This window comes from Strix uralensis, chromosome 14, assembly GCF_047716275.1.
Source record: "Strix uralensis isolate ZFMK-TIS-50842 chromosome 14, bStrUra1, whole genome shotgun sequence".
In the NCBI taxonomy this organism is placed as follows: Eukaryota; Metazoa; Chordata; class Aves; order Strigiformes; family Strigidae; genus Strix; species Strix uralensis.
Window position 1 is genome coordinate 2,876,185 of NC_133985.1, and position 19,045 is coordinate 2,895,229.

The window sequence follows — 19,045 nt, forward strand, 5'->3', positions numbered from 1 at the left end:
CTGAGTAAAACTCCCAGTAGTGCTCGTAATGGGAATCTCTGCCACCTTACATCCAGCTGCTGCCACCAGTCAGTTTAGCTTCAAAAACACAGTCATTTCCCCACCTGTTTTCCTCCAGCTCCTTTCTTTGTATTTATCAGACTACACTGCTCTGGGCACTGAAGCTTCTTCAGCTGGTAGGATGAGTAAAACAGCTAACATCAGTCCCCTTCCTTTAACAGAAGCCATGGGAAATCCAAAGTTTTCTGGTCAACTACTACAATTCTCTCGAGTTTTATCTCATCACAGCCCTTTAATAACTACAGATTTTTCTGAACAAGATAGCTCACCCTTCATCAGCAGAACCAGGCAGCAAGTCTGCCCAGTCCTCTCTGACTAGCTTCCCCAACCACCATAACGCCCCTTTCCCCAGCACTCACGGTACTGGTCAGGAGTTCCTCCTTGCACACCTCACATCAGCCTTGCAAACCCCCCATCTGCTCTAGGCACCAGACAGAGGTGGTGTTCAGCTGCTGGTCAGCATGGGCACCAGAATAACCAGGGTGCTGCCTTGTGTCCTCCAGAGCAACAGCAGGCCAACAGGCTGACATTGCCCACAAGTCAGTTTTGGCTGGCAAGATGCAAGTCTGCCTTGAACTGCACCTCATCTGCTGAAAGGAAAAGGAGAGTTAACCCCTGGCCCAGTCTGAGTTTTCATTCTTGGTTTACAGGCTATCAACATGAGTGTATCATTGGTACTTGCTGGCCATTAAAAAAAGATCCCATGCCACTAATACTCTTTACTAAAATGGGCTGTGGTTTGTTAGAACTTAATCAGTAGCTAAATGCTTCCTGTGATTAATTCTGCCAATCTAGTTGCTTCAAAACACATTTCTAGATTTCATTGCTCAGCAGGTGTCTTATAAGAAGTGTCACTCCAAAAACACTGAATAAAAATGGACTGGCTTCAAGCTGCACTGCCACATTCAGCTGCTTTGTTTTATTTTTGTAAGTCTTCATTAATCAAAACTATTCTCCATTATGCTTGCTCTCACTGGTAACTTCACATCTTTCCCTTTTTATCTGTATAGCCTCAGCAAGGAAAACATTTTTAACTGAGTTATCCAAACTAGTGTAACTTTAATAGCCTGCTGAACCCAGCTATTTGTCAAAAAGAAATTCAGGAAGTTTCTCTCAAGGTTTTCCACCAGAACACTGCATATACTCACACGTTTTAGACCAACCAATGTAAGCAGCCTCCAGACCACTGTGAAGAACCCCTTGGAAGAAGGTACCTTCTCATAAAGTTTAAAGGAGCCAAGTGCAAGAGGAAAGAGGAAGTTATCCTTAATGTCAGTTGTGTATAGGAGTTCTTTAATGCATCAGAGTAACTAATTAAACCAACACTGTGGAATAGAGAGAATCACCAGACCATCTTCTGCAATCAAGTATTACTGCAATGAATTTCATAGCAAAGCCTTGACATTTATTAGTCAAGTGACCACAACATTAGTAGAAGACAATTAAAAAATTAGTTCACAAAAATCAAGTTTTGTAACCACAGAATCAGGCTGAGTAACTACACAAGACAGGTAAGTAACACTTCTACACCTTGTCCTATTCATCCTGCATGACCACAGGCAAAGCTGCTCTAGTGGTATCAGTCTGACAGCATCCCTTCTCAAGCCTTTCACTGAAACAGATGCACTAGAAGTGTGCACTCTTCAGAATTTCAGTTTGGATTTTTGTCAGTAATATTTGTCAGCAAATAAATTTTACTTCACATTGATTCAAGGGGTTCAAGTACAGAGTTATTTCTCATCTCTTCACTCAACTGTCAAAGCAGTCCAGCCTCTAGGAAAACATTAGGCAACTTAAAACATTGTCAGTTTAAAGCTCCCTTTCATTCAAAGACTGGTTTTGCTTTATTTCACCAACCACACAGCCTACTTAATTCCAGTACTTCAACTGTGATCCCCATCCACCTACTGCAGACAACAAAACCAACTTATCCTTTAGTTGGCTTCCTACTGCTACAGACTAGCATGGACCAAGGAACTCGGAGAGCCAAACTAACCAAGCAGGAAGACTGCTAACAGTGTTTCTAAAAAAGTAATGGGCTTAGTTTCCCCATAGAGCAGTGATACAAACGCACTCTCATCAAGCAGAATGATCACTTAACACTTAATTAAGAATGCTCCAGCAACATGCTCTTTGAGGCAAAGTGAGGTCTACCAGTGTAACACAGCACAACTCTGATCCGTTTCCACTGCAAGACTTCCCTGTACAGAGTACATAACACTCAAACTCAAGGACAGTCTTTCTCAAGGCAGCTCCTCTGTGCAGATAATCATGCCACTTCCAGCTTGTCAACAAGTTTAGCTACAGTTCACCACTGCATGACCCACCTCACCTTCCCAACAGGCTTCTGTGCTGTGCTCTTACATCACTAAGAGTAGCCTGCCACTTCTGATGAGCAATTTCATCTTCCTGGTTCTGCCACGCCTCAGACTGAATGTGCAGGATAGGTACAAATTCAATATATAAACTCCACAGCTGAGCTTCTTCTGCTATGAAGCAGCTCAATCATTAGTCAGGACAATTCACTGTCAGCTCTCCACAGATCCTTCCAGCACTAGCCAAATGAGCAATACAGAAAACAATTTAAACCCCCATCTGTCTACTGGAACATCTATTGGCTTATACAAGTCTAAGAGGCATGTCAAAGCTCCTGGAGCTCAGAGCTGAAGAGACTCTTGAAAGCCACAAGACACCAGCTCCAGGCAGGGGCAGTAAGTTCCACAGCCAGAAGACAGACATCTTCCATAGAGTGTCAACAGGGGAAGGAAGTCCAAGATGCCTAGCAATTTATACATGGCAATTAACTCCCCTTAATGTCAGGGAGGACTTTATAACCAAGTGTATCATGCAGCTATGACACACCCTTGTACGTCCAGAGCATGTAGCTGACCTGGAAGTGGTCTTTAGGAGCCAGAAGCAGCCATGGATGAGCCACAGCGCTAACACACCTTTGCACACACTGTGTTGATGTTTAAGTCAGCTGGGCTAAGCCAATTTCTACAGCAGCTCAGCAGTCCAGGTCATCTCTGAAAAACTCTATTTAAGCTTTGTTAGGGCATGACGTAAGACCCAAAAGCTACACCTTCTAGTTCTTCACATATCAGCACTAGAAAGGCAAGTATTAGTTCTGCTCTACCAGCCCATACTGAGACAGTGATCCCAGTTAATCAAGAAGTGTAGATGCTTTTCATGTAGAAGCCCAAGGCATGATAGGTAAGGCACAGACTTCCAAAAGGGTGCTAAAAGCAGCTGATTATTATCTCTGCGTTCTCAGTGCAGAAGTCACCTTCCAAATGCAAAACTCAAATCATTCACTTTGTTTGAGAAGTCTGAATGGGTCTAATATCCACCACTTCCAGCTGTCCCCCTAACATAGGACACTAGCCACTATAGATACGACCATTTAATCCTAGCTGGAATTGCAAACAAAGCTTGCTCCAGTAAAAAACCTGTCTATGGGACACTTCAGGATAAGGAGAAGCAACTGAGGAGCAATGGAATCTCCAGCTGAATCACCACAGGGAGATAAGAAGCAAGCATCAATTCCTCCAAGGTAATGAGCCACCCAGAAGAAACATCTTAACTGGTGTGTTCCGATTTGACAGCTGTTTGGTGCAGTTACTGCTCTCTAAAGAAGAGAAGACAATTTAGGATTCATCTAGAAGTAAAGGGGTTTTCTTCTTGGGCAAATAGCTTAGATCAAAAATGGATCATGAGTGAAAGCCTTAGCTCTCCTCCTTGAAAGCCCCTGCTATCATAACTTTTATATTAAAGGCAAAAAGTACATCACTAAATCAGTAGAATGAGAGGAATAGGTAAGTTGCCTTTAAAAAAAAATTTATTCCTGTAGGCTCAACTCCTGCATGGAGCAAAAGGCCTCAGCAGACCCAAAGCCAGTATTCTCCCACCAAAAGAAGTTCCAGTTCTAAGCAAGCACAGAGACTGGACCAACAAAATTTTTGTTAGAAGTATAAATAAGCTGGTAAGACAATTACTTTGTGTGTCAGATTTTCAGGATAGCAGGATGATACCTGCTCAGCTATCTGTCCTGGCTGAGGTCACACAGTAGTCTCAAGACTACCATATTAAAAAGCTCATGCACTGACATGGAGCAGTCAGACAGGGAAGCATCCATTCCTGGACACCATGCCAGTGTCATGAGTTCACAGTAATGGAAGCAGCCCATCTTGCCAGCTCTGCCCCAGGTGAGTGACAAATATTATGGCAGTTATGGAAAGCAGTTTGTCACCCTTCAGGAGACCAGGACACAGGCTCCAACAGACAGTACTGTGCTTTTTGATCCAGCTCATCCAGCCAAGTTTCTGAATATTAAAGTAACAATGGTTTGTCAGCTCAGGCTTAATTCAGCCTTGTATTCTGGGGATTATGAAACACATCTACTAGCATATAAATTTGAGCTTTGGACACATACCACTGCTGAAGAATTCTTAATTCCATTTCGGAGGCTTTATCCAGCTGTCCTGCTTCTCACACCAGCTAGGGCTCCTCCCTTCCTAATCATCACCCTGACAGCCAAAAGCCTCCACAAAGTCCACTACTGCTTAGATCTCTCTTCCTCAAAAATAGGAAGAAATCTGACTCCTGGAAGGACCATTTGCCTATACAACCACCACTTTTGAGTTTCAGGCCCCAGACCCTTGAAACTCTTGAGGCATAAAGTTGTCAAAGTTTTATCAGTGCTGACAAACGTTAAGGTTTTAACATTGAAAAAACAACTGAACACTCCTGTCCAACAAATTCAAGTGCTAAGTACCAAATGACTGGCTTCTGACTGAATGGGCAAGATGCATCTGAGTAAATTAAAGCAACTCTGGACTCTGCTCAACTTACATCCTATTTCTTAACCATAGTCCCATTTCAAACTCTTTCAGCAGTCTTACCTAGTCTCACAGGAAGTGTACCTTTAAATCTGAGCAGTTTAAACTTCTTGCTTCAAAGCAACTTGAATTCCTGCTAAGTCAGTTCAACAATTTCTGGTGACAAGAGAAGAAAAGTTAAGTTTTTCCCAGTGTATCACAGACTGGTTGAGGTTGAAAGGGATCTCTGGAGATCATCTTGTCCAACCCCTCTGCTCAAGCAGGGCCACCTAGAACAGGTTGCCCATGACCACGTCCAGCTGGCTTTTGAGTATCTCCAACGTAGGAGACCCTACAACCTCCCAAGGCAACTTGTGCCAGTGCTCAGCATACTCACAGTAAAAAAAAGTTTCCTGCATTCAGAGGGACCCTCCTATGCTTCAGTTTGTGCCCATTGCCTCCTCTCCTGTCACTGGGTACCACTGAGAGGAGTCTGGCTCTGTCATCTCTGCACTGTCCCTCCACCTATTTATATACATTAATAAGATCCCCCTGAGCCTCCTCTTCTCCACACTAAACAGTCCCAGCTACCTTAACCTGTCCTCAGTGAGATCCTCCAGTCCCTTCATCGCACCATGACCCTTCACTGGGCTCTCCCCAGTACATAGATGCCTTTCTTGTTCTGGGGAGCCCAGCACTGGACCCACACTCCAGGTGCGTGACCAAGCAGAGGGGAAGGTTCACCTCCCATGACCTGCCAGCAGCACTCTTCCTCGTGCAGCCTTCTTTGCTGAAGAGCAACATCTGGGAAGCTACAGATGTAGCTACATTGAAGTTGCAAAAGAGTTGAAATGCAAAAGAATGAAAGTTCCCCTTAGAACCCTGACTCAGCACACAGGGAGGGACTGATCCATGCTACCTGCCAAAGTCACACCCCCTACACCAGTTATTTGGGTAAGCATTGTAACAGGCAAATTAAAAGCCAAGAGGATGATCAGAAACAGACTTCCTGATTTTGAAAACTGCACTGTGAAGATCAAGTTCATTTCGGTTGCTGGGTACTTGGAAATTCCCACCCAGTAAGTTTTAGTAAAGCAATTCTTGAACAGCTGTAAGAGCAGCACCACAGAAAATTCACACTGCACTGGTCATGGAAGAGTTTGAGCAGTGTGAGCTAAACTCTTGAATGTGTGAGACTGAAGTTATTCTCTGCCACTCACCAGGCAGGGTCTTCCAACACACTTAACATAAGCTTCATGGTTCATTAGTTACAGCCACAGTGGGGAGAAGTGGGACAGGACAAAGCAAGTTAGCCTGACCTTCAGACTAGCCTGAAGAAGTACTTGAGTTTAGTATTAACTCTTTCACAGCCACTTGCCAAATTTAAGAGAAAGTGGGATTTTCCCAAAAATTGCTGAGAACAGTTACAATCATGTTAAAACACTTTATTCTCCTGTTTAAGGCAACAGGGATTCTTATTTATGCAGACTTTGAGATAACATTTTTAGTTTAAGCCTATGCATTCTGCTTAAGCTTTGGAGTTTAAGTTAACCACCAAGGTGCTTAAGACTATATTGAAATAATTTCTTCTACCACATGTATTCTTTAAGGAACACTTACTTCAGAATTACCAATACAAGCAAGTTAACTATTCTACTGAGACAATCAGCGTTGTTCTCCCAACTCTTCAGAAGCCATTTTAGCAAGTCTAGGCACGACAAGCATTTAGAATGAGAGAAAAAACCCCAAGATGCTAGTCACCTCTACTATCGCAGCCAAGATCACTTTATCAAGTTGCTTACAGAGGGAGAGACTTCCTTATTTATTTAGCTCCAATAAAACTGCTCCAAGAGCCCCCACACTCAGGCCTTCGTTATCTTACCCAGCAGAGAGGGCAGGGGCAGGCTCCCAAGCCAGATATTCCAAGTGCCCTCTGGAGCAGCCTACCATCCTTCAGAGTGTGAGGAGCCAAGATCCCTACCGTTACCACTTAACTAGGATGGATTAAGTAGCACTGACTACTTCTGTGTTTCCACCAAGAAGTGGCATTACAGATTAAAAGGAAGTCACTGCATACCCCTTCACCTTTCTCCTGGCAGGTTAGGGTGAAACACATGTTCATGTTATGTTGCAATTCCTGTGTAGTACATCTAGCCCATGTGAGCTGCTGACAATGTTGCCTACCAGATGCCTCAGAGGGAGAAAACTGTGTTATAAGCTGTTTCCTAGAAGGACTGTTTCTAGGCTTCCCTAATTTCACTACCAGTAGAAAGTACACTTTTTTTGTAGCTGTGTTCTAGTCATCTGCTTACAGATGTTAAATTCAAACAGCTTGCTCCAATAGCATCCCTTTTAAAAGGTGGCACAATTCAGGAAATACTCTAAGAAGTTTACACTAGAAATACTAAATTGCTGCTTTGGAAGGGATACAAGCTTCATGCTGAATAACTCGTTATTCACTTTAAGTTACCTAACCCAACAGCTTTTCCTACTAGCATCACATTTATTCTTTGATAAAGCTAATCAAAGAGTCACTAGAGCTGAAATAGCCCCAAGGTCTTGAACAACACAGTTCTAACCTGACTGAAAACAAGATTTCCACCCTAAAAGACTCAAGTTGCCTTTGTGGAATTTACTTATACTTGCTCAAGATGGGAACACTTCTAACTATCAGGTCTCTTAAGTTGAAGTCTGCTTTCTGACAAGATGTCCCTGTTATTTCCAAGGGAAGTACTCTGAATTTCTATAAAGTCACCTAGAAGAATTTCTTTTGCTGCCTTTAATTCCTCCATGAAATGAACAGCAAGGGAACTCTGACAAGATCTATATGCGTTTTGCGCTATATGCAGGAGTTTGTGCATTCATATGAACTCTTCTGCAATGAGTGAAAAATGATCAGGAATATAAAGACACCTAATCCCAGGGAGCATACTTTAAGAGGGAGATGGGGCAACAGAAGGGACTAAGTAGCACAGAATGGCCACACTGATCCCATGGCTTACTCTAGCTAAGCCACCAGGATGCAGTTTGAAGACGTAAGGAAGAGGAGTTCAAGGCAGAAAACAGAAGGAGATCTTAAAAGCATACTGCAACTGTATTTGGGTTGCAAAATTAATGTTAAGATATATTTTGTGAGTGATTAAAGCTGACAGCCATTAATATGCAGTCCACTGATGCCCTTAACTAGCCTTTTAAATTCTTGACCCATCTTCTTCCAACTGTCTTTTTCCAACTATCTTAATTCCAGTCTATCTTCCAGTATTTTCAAACCTGCTGTCTATCACCCTACTGCCTATAAGGTCATTTTAGATGCTCTAAATCAAGTTAAAGATACTGTGCCACATTACACCTTCTCCAACTATAGTATTCTAACCAGTTATACACCAATTTAATCAAAGTGTAATAGACAACAGTACTTAGTACTAACTTAGCGCTTCTAACAGTAGCCAGTACTTGAGTGAAAACATTTGTAAGGAAAGCTGTATCAACCTGACAATCATTTCCCCTTTACTGGCACTGTTTCTTCAGTTCTTTCAACTCAGTGAAGACTTTCAGCTTCGTGCACTAGCAGATTCACTTCTGTCAAGAGACAAGCTGAGATACTGTTTTGCCTTTTCACCAATGCAGAAGCCTTTAGCTGGACACAGAAGGTAGGAACTTTTGTGAGTTCAGTAAAAGGGAGACAGTTATGATGTCCGAGGGAGGGGTACCAGGAGTCATCTGTCTGAATCAAAAAGCATCTGGACACATCACATGTAGTTGGAGAGAAGAATTACAGGCAACAGGACAGCCTCACAGAGCTGGGACACGATGTGGAGGATACTGTAATTAAATGTGATGACTGCAACATTTAATTACGAAGACAGTGTGAAGCTACAAAATAGAATGATTGAGACACGGTCAATGCACAGAAGAGACCCAAAACATTTCTCAATAACCATGGCTAGATCTACAAACTGTAGATCTACAGTTTCAATAGCCAAAAAAAATTCAAACCTGGGTCTTCAAGGTGTTTAAAGCCTCTGATTTACATTAATATGAATACTGCTTTAACCAGGCAAAGGATATACTCCAGTGCCCCACAGGCTAACACAGTTCACAGGGACCAAGATGTATTTAGATAAAAAAAGATAGTGCAAGCTAGTTAAGTTTCAAAACATGCTTTAGAGTCCATATCATTGAAAGTTTTGCTAAAAAATGACCAACATTAAGTTCTGATGTTCCTTGAAAACAGACTTTTTTAAAATTACGAAGAATCAAAGCAGCTTTACCATTTTTTAAAAGCCACAGCTGTTCCCCTGTGTTTTACTTGGTGTGCATTTTGAACGTTGAAGTCTTCCATTTCATGTACTAGGTTTAATTTTTTTTAAGTCTTCAGCCTGAGGTGAGGTGGCAATACTACGCACTTAGTGTAGCAACTTATCTGATCCACCGGCAAAGTTGAACAGTCTCCCTGCGGTCACAGGGAAATTGGATGTTCAGAGCATCCTGTGCTCATGAACTGGCTGCAAGCTAGATGTAGATGTAGAGTCACAAGACTGCAGTAGTGACCACAGAAATGGTTGACAGCAGGAATGCAGCGGTTTTTACATTCTAAATCCAAATCAGTAATTCATTTCAGCAGAGTAAAATTAAATGAGCATTGGAGGTACCTTTTGAAATAGTTAGTGCTGGGGACCACTGTGATCGTAGAATATCAAGACAAATGCTGCCATTACTGTTAATATTTGGATGATAGATTCTTGTTGTAAATGCAACCTGCAGAAGAAGGAAAATTTCAGTGTAGGCTCACAAATATACATTACACCACATGGTAATGAATAGATTTATGGTACAAGCCACTCACCTTAGGTGGTTTGAAGGGATAATCTGTTGGGAAGTGAATTGTCAAGAAAAATACTCCACCTTGATAGGGACTGTCATTCTGTTAATGAAAAAGAATCATTGCAGCTTCAGGAGTTATAAGAAGTCTAGTCATAAAAAGCTATGAACATCAATTCTCTCATACTTACTGGTCCCATTATTGTAGCTTGCCAATGGAACACTGAAAAAGAGAAAGATTTACTTCAGTTTGGAGAAGCTCAAGTAATGAACTACTTTCTTCCAGACAAAGCAGCACAGAAAAGTCTATTTTAAAAACAAAGCCTTCTGAAAGGCTGCAGGGAAGCAAGCCAAAGAATTAAAGAGACAGAGCAAAGTACTCCTCACTCCACATTCACTTGGTCCATACTTTGGGATTGCTGTGGTACCACACACACGCCCTGCAAAAAATCCTATTACAATAAAAAAAACACAGTTATAGTCAACTTTTCAGACCCAACAAACCTGTGAGTTCTACTTTGTGGTTTCCAATGAAGCGCCTGAATCAAAGCCCAGTTTCTAATGACTGCCCTCTTAGAGCGAGCTACGGCAAACGTACAGTATGAACTCATACCTTTCTTAGGCAGGATCTCTCCTACACACATCCTTAGTCAAATGGAGACTAAGCCTAAGATTTGTATATACCATATGTAAAGAGGTAACCTAAGACAGTGGTATCTTGACTGAATGTTTAGGCTTAGTCTCCACCGAGGCCTCAAGATTTCATTAAAGCAGTAGAAAGCAATACGAGTCTTAAGAGAATGCAAGAACGACCGTCTGCTCAGGATGTGCTAGTAAACACTTTAGGTTAAATGGACAGAAATTAAGCCTCACTCATATGCATCTGTCCGAGAGAACATCTTAATCTGGTAATACAGAAGGTTCATGAAGAATGTCTTTACATTGCAGAAAACAAGGAAAACAATCAAAGCTGTTAATCTGCGTGAGGCACGTTAGGAAGTTCTCAGGGCTCCTGCGTTCCCCAAAGGCTCTAATGCTAGCCTGTGCAGAGAGCCAGCTTAAATTATTTGTGAAATAGTACCATGGGGAGTTTCCCTCTGCATGAATGTCAGCTACATCATATCTTCAGTACTGGGAAGCTGGGCAGAAGACTCCAGTTGCTGCAAGGTAAGTCTTCAAGACACAGAAGTTGAAGCCACCTGCAGCTGTGTACTTGTAACTGGTGTCAACAGCTTTCAAGACTAGCTGGGCCAAAATGACTTTTGGCCCAGAGTGGCACTACTTGTTCTAATCTAGCATGAGCAGTTTTTAATTACACATAGAACAGGTATTACAGCTGTGAATGATCTCATACAAGGAAGGGAAAAAACACAGAGCAGGAACAGCCCTGCCGAGGCAAGGGGAAAAGAGCGTTTGGTTAGAGCAGCAGGTTTGTTACAAAGGGTATCACAGCCGGTAACACCAGCTAGCCTTTCGAGAAACTCTGCATTCAGTGTAGAGTCAAGAAATCAAGACAGTGGCTCATGTGTTCATATGCAGCATTCACCCATTTTAAAAGGGTTCAGACAGCTTCACATGAAGCCCTTATCTGTAGCAGGACAGTGGGAAACTTAGAACATGAGGACAAAGGAGCAGCAGAAACCCAGCAGTGAAGATTGTGGCTAATGACAGAAAAACCACCAAGAATTTCACAGGCATCAGTAGATGCTGGTAAGATTGACTGTGACTGCACAGGAGTACACAGACAGCACTGGACCTTAACCTGCATACCTCTGCACACTGAAAAAGAGAACCAGATATAATCAACTATTGTCTTAAACCCAACAAGAAACCAGAAAGAAAAATGTTTTCACAGTGAATCTTAACATTTTACAAGCTATAAGGGTGGTGTGATTGTTTTGGGTGTTTTTCCCCCTCCTCCCCAACTCCCACCCCAGGCTCAAGGAAAGTGCTTATTTAACCTAAGCTTTAGATTCTCACAACATCCAGAAAAAGTTTGACAAACTAGAAGATGCATCTGTCACACAGAGCTTATTTCAACTGATTCTTTTCTTCGAAATCAGCCATTAAAAAAGTTATTTACAAATTAATGGGGTTGCTGACTTTCAGTAGCTAAGCACAGGTACATGTTCAAAAGCAAACTAAGCCACTGCATAGCACTCTGGAAGCGTACAAGTGTAATTCAGTCCCAAGCATATTTCCAAAACAAAGGCAAGAGGTGGGTGGAAGAGGGCTAAAACTACATTACCAAGAGAAGGAAAACCCTGTCCCTACACTTACCAAGGCAGAAATAGCTCTTCACTTCCCAGTTTATGAACTACAGGGACAAGAAGCTCATAACTGGGGACAGTTTACATCGGCTGGACTAGCCACAGGATACCAGTTTGCAAGCACAGCATGTCCTGAACTCCGAGAAGTGTCATTCTGACAAGGCAACTGGGGCAGGCCTAGAGCACAGGGATCTCAAGAGAAGGCACCTTTCTGTTGCTGCCACTGCTATCCACTTACACACACCCAAAGCGTTGCTCTCAATAGTGGAAGTCTTTCATTAGAGGTCTTTCAGAAAGGTGGCACGAGGAGAATAATTGAATACTAAAGTTTTCTGTATTCAGAAGTAACTTTCCATTATAAGCATTCACCAACTTATATTACCACCTCCTCCACCAGACGATCTCCATCACCTTTGATAGTTTTTGGAAACTATGAAGTAGTTTATCATGGCACAAGTCACACTTGCTAGTTTAAGGGAAGAAAAGCCACAAACTGGCTCTACATCTTAGTAATTTCTCTTCCATGAAACTACCAGCTTTTTTGAAATACTATTTTGAAAGCAGAAATAACTTGTGGAATAATTAGAAACAGCTTGACACTACTGCAAAAACCCTCAAAACCAAATGCAGCTTCCACTTGTTTGAAAGCATTGCTGAACAGTAACATCTCTAATTTCAGTATTTTCATTCTCAGGTTTCAAGTGCTTTTTTTAATCTATTCCTAGATTTTTATAGGAATGTAAGTTTATAGAAACTTCAGCACTCTGAATAGTTCAGAAGTGATTCAGCAGGGCTGAAGCACAGCTCCCTGAGATTAGGTGTCTACATATTTTTCCTTTTAGAAAGGATACCCAAGCTTAGAGCTCTCAGCACAGAGATTGAGGGTTTCCTTACTTAAACATCCCCTACTCTCATGAGCTTGGATGCTTTGCTGAACAGCACCCTTGTCAGAGACCATGGTGCACAGCAAGTTCAATGCATGCTGTTTAATGGACATCCCAGTCAAAGACTCCAAGTGTTCTTCTGTAACCTTTTATACACAGCAGACCTGCTACAAATATAAGATCACTCCCTTGTCTCAGGCATTTTGTGCACTAAATGTCAATATGCAGTACCTGAATTTACCCCAGGGCCCACTATAAAGTTATAAAGCAAAAGGTGAATTTGCAAGTGTTCTTGTCTCACTAAACATCCTACTGATCTTGCTCACCTAAGCTATATGACCAAAAGTCTAACATTGCTATAAAAAAATCAGTTCACCGGAAAGTGTAAAATCCTAGTTAATATGGAGAAGGCTGTACAGCTTGCAAAACCACTGCAGTTTAAAGGCCTCTCACAGAAAACCACTATAAAGAACAGGGAAACAATTAAGTTGCCTTATTCACAGCTAATCAAAGCAGACTGGGGAACATCACCTACAAATAAGATAATGGTGTTTATATGGATGCTTCTTAAAGTCAAGTCACACAATATATCTTGCCCTCCTCCCTACGCAAAACATAAATGCACAAGATGACAGTAGATCTTACTATAAAACAATGTCGGGCAAAAAGAATCAGGGTAGGGCTTTAAAGAATAACTGCTTTTTTTTTCTACTTTAACACAGGTCCTCGAGCTTCGAAAGGACAGAAAACAGCTCCAAATCACACACCAGGTGAACAACCTTGCACAGGAAAGACAACCAGCTGATGTGTAGGCCAAAAAGATTGTCCTAGGCTATCCCTTACACGGAACCTGGCAGGGCCAACTGATTTGAGTACAGCTTTCAAACAGAACAGTGCCATGGGATTTAAGGACACTCCACCTGCACCTTCTATCTCATAGCTAAGCAGCTATGTCCAAATAAAGCAACAAGGTAGTCATGACAGCAGGATCTGGACATTTAGATTTTGTTAGTGAGAAAGCCACAAGTAGTATTCAAAACGGAGTGAAATCCTGCCTAAAAAATTAAAGAGCCAAACCTGGTTTTCAGTTCTTATACTCTGGCTTGCCCTATAATACAATAGCACAGAACAGATTAAAGAACAAGCAATGTTTCCAGTGTTTCTATAACTCAGTTGACCACAGTAACTATTAAAGTTTTTTAAAAATCTAGCATTACTTGATGATTCAAGCTCTAATTTACCAACTAGTTCTCCTTCCATTCACATTTTAGCCTCTTATCCTCAAGGACTACATGTAACTCTCTTTAAAAAAATGCAGTGTTAACTAACTCCTGTGTAAAATAGTTAACCCTGACCTTGCTGTACTAGCATCTAGTATTAGCAGTAGACTTCTACAGAACTGTGTGACTACACCACATACAGTTTAGATATCAAAACTCAAGACAGTTGTATGCAGCTGCTTGCTGGTTCAGCCACCGAGCTACTGAAGTTTCCTAACTTCATGCCTATGAGAATGCCAGAACAGTTAATTCAAAAGATGCAACTTCAGATGTCAGTGAACAGAGCTGCCCAATCAATAAAATGGGACTAACACACATCTCTAGTGAAACACAAGGGAAGTATTAAGAGATACAGAAGGGCAACAAATTTAAGATTAGTATGCGGAGTAATGTTTAGTACTCTAACCAAAAGAAACAGAAGGGTTCTCCTTACTAAGGAACCAGACATCCCATTTTAGAAGGAAAAAAAAAGTTAGACACTGCATGTGTTTGCTGATAGAAGCATACTTACTGTCATCACCAACAGGCCCTGCTGAACACTGTGCTGGAGGATCACGTGCCAGATCATTCAACTCCTAAAAAAACAGGAACAGTTTATTTCATTTAATTTCAGACCCAATCACGTCATTGCTAAAAAAAAACTAGTGGCACTTTGGCTATCATTCTCACTCACGAACATAATGCTCACATTAGGGAGTTTTCTGAAACCACAAGAATGGCAACACCACAAGACTAACAGCCCAGAAAGCAAAGTTGCATCTTAAATCCAGGTACCACGTTCGGCATATGCATCAGTTACCTTTCTAGGTTTCCACAGAGTACTAAGTCACAGCAATCCTCATCAAGTCATAGGGTCTATCAATTTGCCTTGATTGATAATAGAACTTAAGAGATCCCAAGCATTACCAAGGTATTATATATTCTACTATCTTCAGGTCAGAGAGGTAAGATGGCCTCAATCCAATGACTCTCAGTATCAGCCTCATTTTATCCCCTGTATTGTAACAGCTCCCAGGTTGCTCCAGCTGCAACAATCTAGTTTATCATCGTCTCAAGCCTTCGGTGGCCTTTTTGTAGTATACAAAGCTTCAATAACCTGTGGTTGCTTCATCTCCAGCTATATGCATCAGTGAACATAGGTGGTTAAATGGAGTAAGACACAAGGCCTTCTGTACCTATAGAACTGCTAACCCATGAATGGAAATACTCACTTTTCAAGTAGCTGTGTCAGTCAGATTTTCCTCTGAAGAAATCCTATTATGAGTCTCAATTGCTCTGGCTAAACAGGTTGAGTAATTCAGAATACTTCTCAACTATATCAAGTTTCAATTTGAAGCAAAATTTCAGCCCACATCAAGAAAGAGCGTCCACACATTGTCACCAGTAACTCACATTAGCAATTTGCTCAGGAGGTGGACATTTAGTGGGAAATGCAAATAGAGTAAAGTTTTGAAGTCAAACTTTGTCTGTTCTATTTCTGGCTCAGCCACGGACCTACTTTGCATGATGGGCCCAAACATATTAACTTTTTTCTGTGCTAACTCAGTCTAGAGAGCTAAACATACCAGACAACCATTACAAGCGCAACTAAATGTAGCATTCAGGAAACACTCCCATACTGTCCCTGGCCCTGCGGTTCAGCTCTTCACCTCACAGCCTGCAAGGGTTACCAGCAACAGTCCACAGTGGAGTCGCAGATACCAGACTTATCTGAAGCTTTTGATAGACAAAACATTTAAGGACAATGATCAAGACAAGCTGATTGCAGGAACAGGAAAAGCTTGCCACTTAATGGCTTTTTGCTATTTACAGGAAGTATTTAAGCTCTGGAATAGATGATGTCTGGAATTCCAGCTTCTACTTCCCATGAACTGGGAGGCCACCACTAACCAAATCCTCTATTACAGCACAGGAATGCTGCCTCACATCAAACAGGTAAATCTCAGGATTTTCCCCTCAGTATGCTGTTCTCCAAAAGCCTTGCAGTGGAGATACAAAGCTTCACATACCCTGACTACTGTAAAGCATACACAAGTTTGGCTTTGCTCTCATTGGCTCCCAACTCCTAAGGAGCCCAGCTGAAGGCCTCCTGACAGTTTTCTACTGATCTTAGTGAGCTCCTTACAGTGCTGACCCAAGCAAACCTTGCTCCCACCCTTCACGGTTCAGCATGGACTTGGGACAGGAGTAGATATTGAACATGCAGTATAGCTGAAGAGCCTGCTCCCTCCTGAAGGTGAAGAGCATCTCCAGATATCCTCTGAAGGAGGAAAGCCCTCAGAGTTGTCAGTTATGCATGGCAATTCAGAGCAGCCAACTTTAGCCAAGTGAGGATTCCCTCCTCACCTCCCAGCTGCAAGTACCAGCTAGCATGGAGATCAGTAGTGTGCTCTCACTTCCCACAGCACACTTCCCAGCACCCACTGTACACCTCTCTGCTTTAACTCCAGAACATGAAGTATGTTGAGCACCATCCTGCACAACAGGATACTGCTCTACCATAGAGAAGTGCATGTACTGTAGGAGTTTTCAGATAGTGCCAGTCTGAAAAATACAGAGTAGCTGACTGCACTGTGCTCTGCTTCAGCATCGGTAAGCCAAGAGACAGCCTGTGCCATCACTGCAGCGAAGGAAGCCACTTACAGCTCCACTGGTGGTCAGTCTAGTCGTGGCTACAAGGAATGAAGTGTATCTCCACGTGCACAAATTCAGAAGTACAGGCATGAAAACTTAGAAACAGGAATGCACCTACTCCATCTAAAGGTGTATAGAGTACAATCCATTTCCAAATGCCACTGGACTCTAATCTTCTGGAAGAAACAATTTAACACTACAGTACTCAAAACCCCAAACACATCTATTAAAGAAAAAACCACACACATCTAACCTCTCTTCCTTACCACTTCTCATCCCCTTCACTCCTGTTTTGTGCATAAGATGCAACACTAGACTCAGAAAGAGAACAACTGTAAGAATCCATGTTTTCCATGTAAGACCACAACCTACTATGGATTATAATAAGAACCTAGCATGGACCTTCCCTACTATAAAGGGGAAATAGTTACAAACACAGGCTGCAGCCTGAGCACATATTCTGCCAGCTAGTAGAATGCACAGCTCCAAAGCTGCCCCAACATTCACCCTACGTCCTGCTGCTCAAAAGCATCATTTCACCAAACTGGATGAAACAACACACCTTCAGTAATACCACGAGGTAATTCTCACAACAGATGCAGAGGTAACAATGAAGTTGTTAGTGGCAGCCCTGTTCCTCATCAAAATACTCTCTCTTCAATCTTCAGTTCCAGCTAGAAGGAATACTTTGGTTTTCTGAAGCCGTGTATATTATCTCACCGGAAAGGGATTACTTGCAATGAACACTCATACTACTTGTCTTAGTGATGCAGCTCTCACCTAAGGCAGCATTTCAGGTTCTGCTCTATAAATTCAGATTGAAACATCACAGATTAAAAGGCCCTTGTAAAAAGCAATGCATAAGCTCCTTCCACTTGGAAAAGTTTAGCAACAACTCTCAATTCAAGCCCCTGCAATAAAAAACCTCCCAGCTTTTGTAGAGCAAGAGCTCGGATAACAAGAAGGAAGTTTAACCTCACAAGAAACCTCTGGGGCACAGCCACTAGCTGCAGCAGACCACCAGTTGCCTCTGCACACTGGAGAGGCCAACACATCACCAGATTTCCTGGCAGGGCACAGATGATGGCTTGAACATGCCGTTCTCTTGAAGCTACCAACATGCTAGTAAGACTCCCACTACTCACTTGTCAGACCTGCAAAGCCAAGTTCTAAACAGGAATGGTAGCTACATATAGCTGCATTTACCCAGGTACAAATGAAAAGGAGCGTTCACTGCTGCAGCACAGTGCCAAGCTTTTGCATCCAAGAGGTTACTTTGCCTTTTGAAAACTCCTGTGCAGTTTTCAAGGTACAGCTAGCACAATACCAGACCTAGTGAAGTCTTTGCTTCCAGATGTTGCTGAGGGAGACTGAGAACCAGCTGGTTTGTAACTCAGAACAAAGGACTCAAGTTCACATAAAACTGGAACTCATAATGCATGGAGGATTCAATTACAGTTTGGTATCATCCACAAGCCAGCTATTACTGCATGTACCAGATCCTAAGCTGCAAGGCCGGCTCTATTTCCCTGTCACCTGGGAAGGCTTGCTGGTGAATGATCAAGTCTGATCTTGACAATGCTGATTTTAAACCAAAACCCAAAGAGAGCTGTAGCTGGTTACCATTCAAGACAGTTTCTGATCCTTAAGCACATGCGGAAGGTTTTGCTTTAGGAACTTAAAAGTGAAGACTCAAGCAGCCTTTAGATGAAGTTTCAGTTTGAGTTATTCAGCACCCAGGGGGCTACCTCACCATGAATTGCCTTCAGCTGGAAAGCCAACTTACAGAACTTAAAGCTTCTGCCACCTCCCCTACAGCAAAATACCCTTGAGGTTGGGCCCACTGCTGTGGATCATACCATCACCTCAACCCATCTTACAGTTAAAAGGATTAATTAGTTCCTCAGCAAAAATGAGGAAGTGGAAGCACAGCACAAAGCAAAGCATGGTTCAAGGTGTCTTGCCCAAAGGCCAAGTTGAATGCAACTGCTCCCAGTACATCCATGAACTAGATATCCTAAAAGCCTCAAAACCCTCCCAAGAAACTGACATTTAGGCTCCAAAAGAAGACTTAATTGTGTTCATAAGTTCCCAACAAAACAACCCCCTACGCAGGGGTGCCAGGAAAGCATTGTAAGGAAGATGTGTGCTTATGCCAGACACCCTCCCCAGCTGTGCTTCCCAAGTCACCAAAGGCATCAGCTGCCAGTGAGGCCTCAGGGCACAGGGGAAAGCCAGTGTCACAAGTCTCACTCCTACCCTCCTCCCTTAGTACATTT

The 19,045-nt window shown here is 42.3% G+C and overlaps 1 protein-coding gene across 1 annotated transcript in view; it reads right to left on the reverse strand.

Moving 5' to 3' along the window:
• Window positions 1-19,045, reverse strand: part of UBE2D2 (ubiquitin conjugating enzyme E2 D2) — a 30,522-nt gene that overhangs the window by 4,594 nt on the left and 6,883 nt on the right. The window contains exons 2-5 of the mRNA XM_074883967.1: window positions 14,644-14,707; window positions 9,890-9,921; window positions 9,724-9,801; window positions 9,530-9,635 (exon numbers count right to left, since the gene is read on the reverse strand). Coding sequence (XP_074740068.1) covers window positions 9,530-9,635; window positions 9,724-9,801; window positions 9,890-9,921; window positions 14,644-14,707 — 280 coding nt within the window. The remainder of the gene's footprint in view (window positions 1-9,529; window positions 9,636-9,723; window positions 9,802-9,889; window positions 9,922-14,643; window positions 14,708-19,045) is intronic.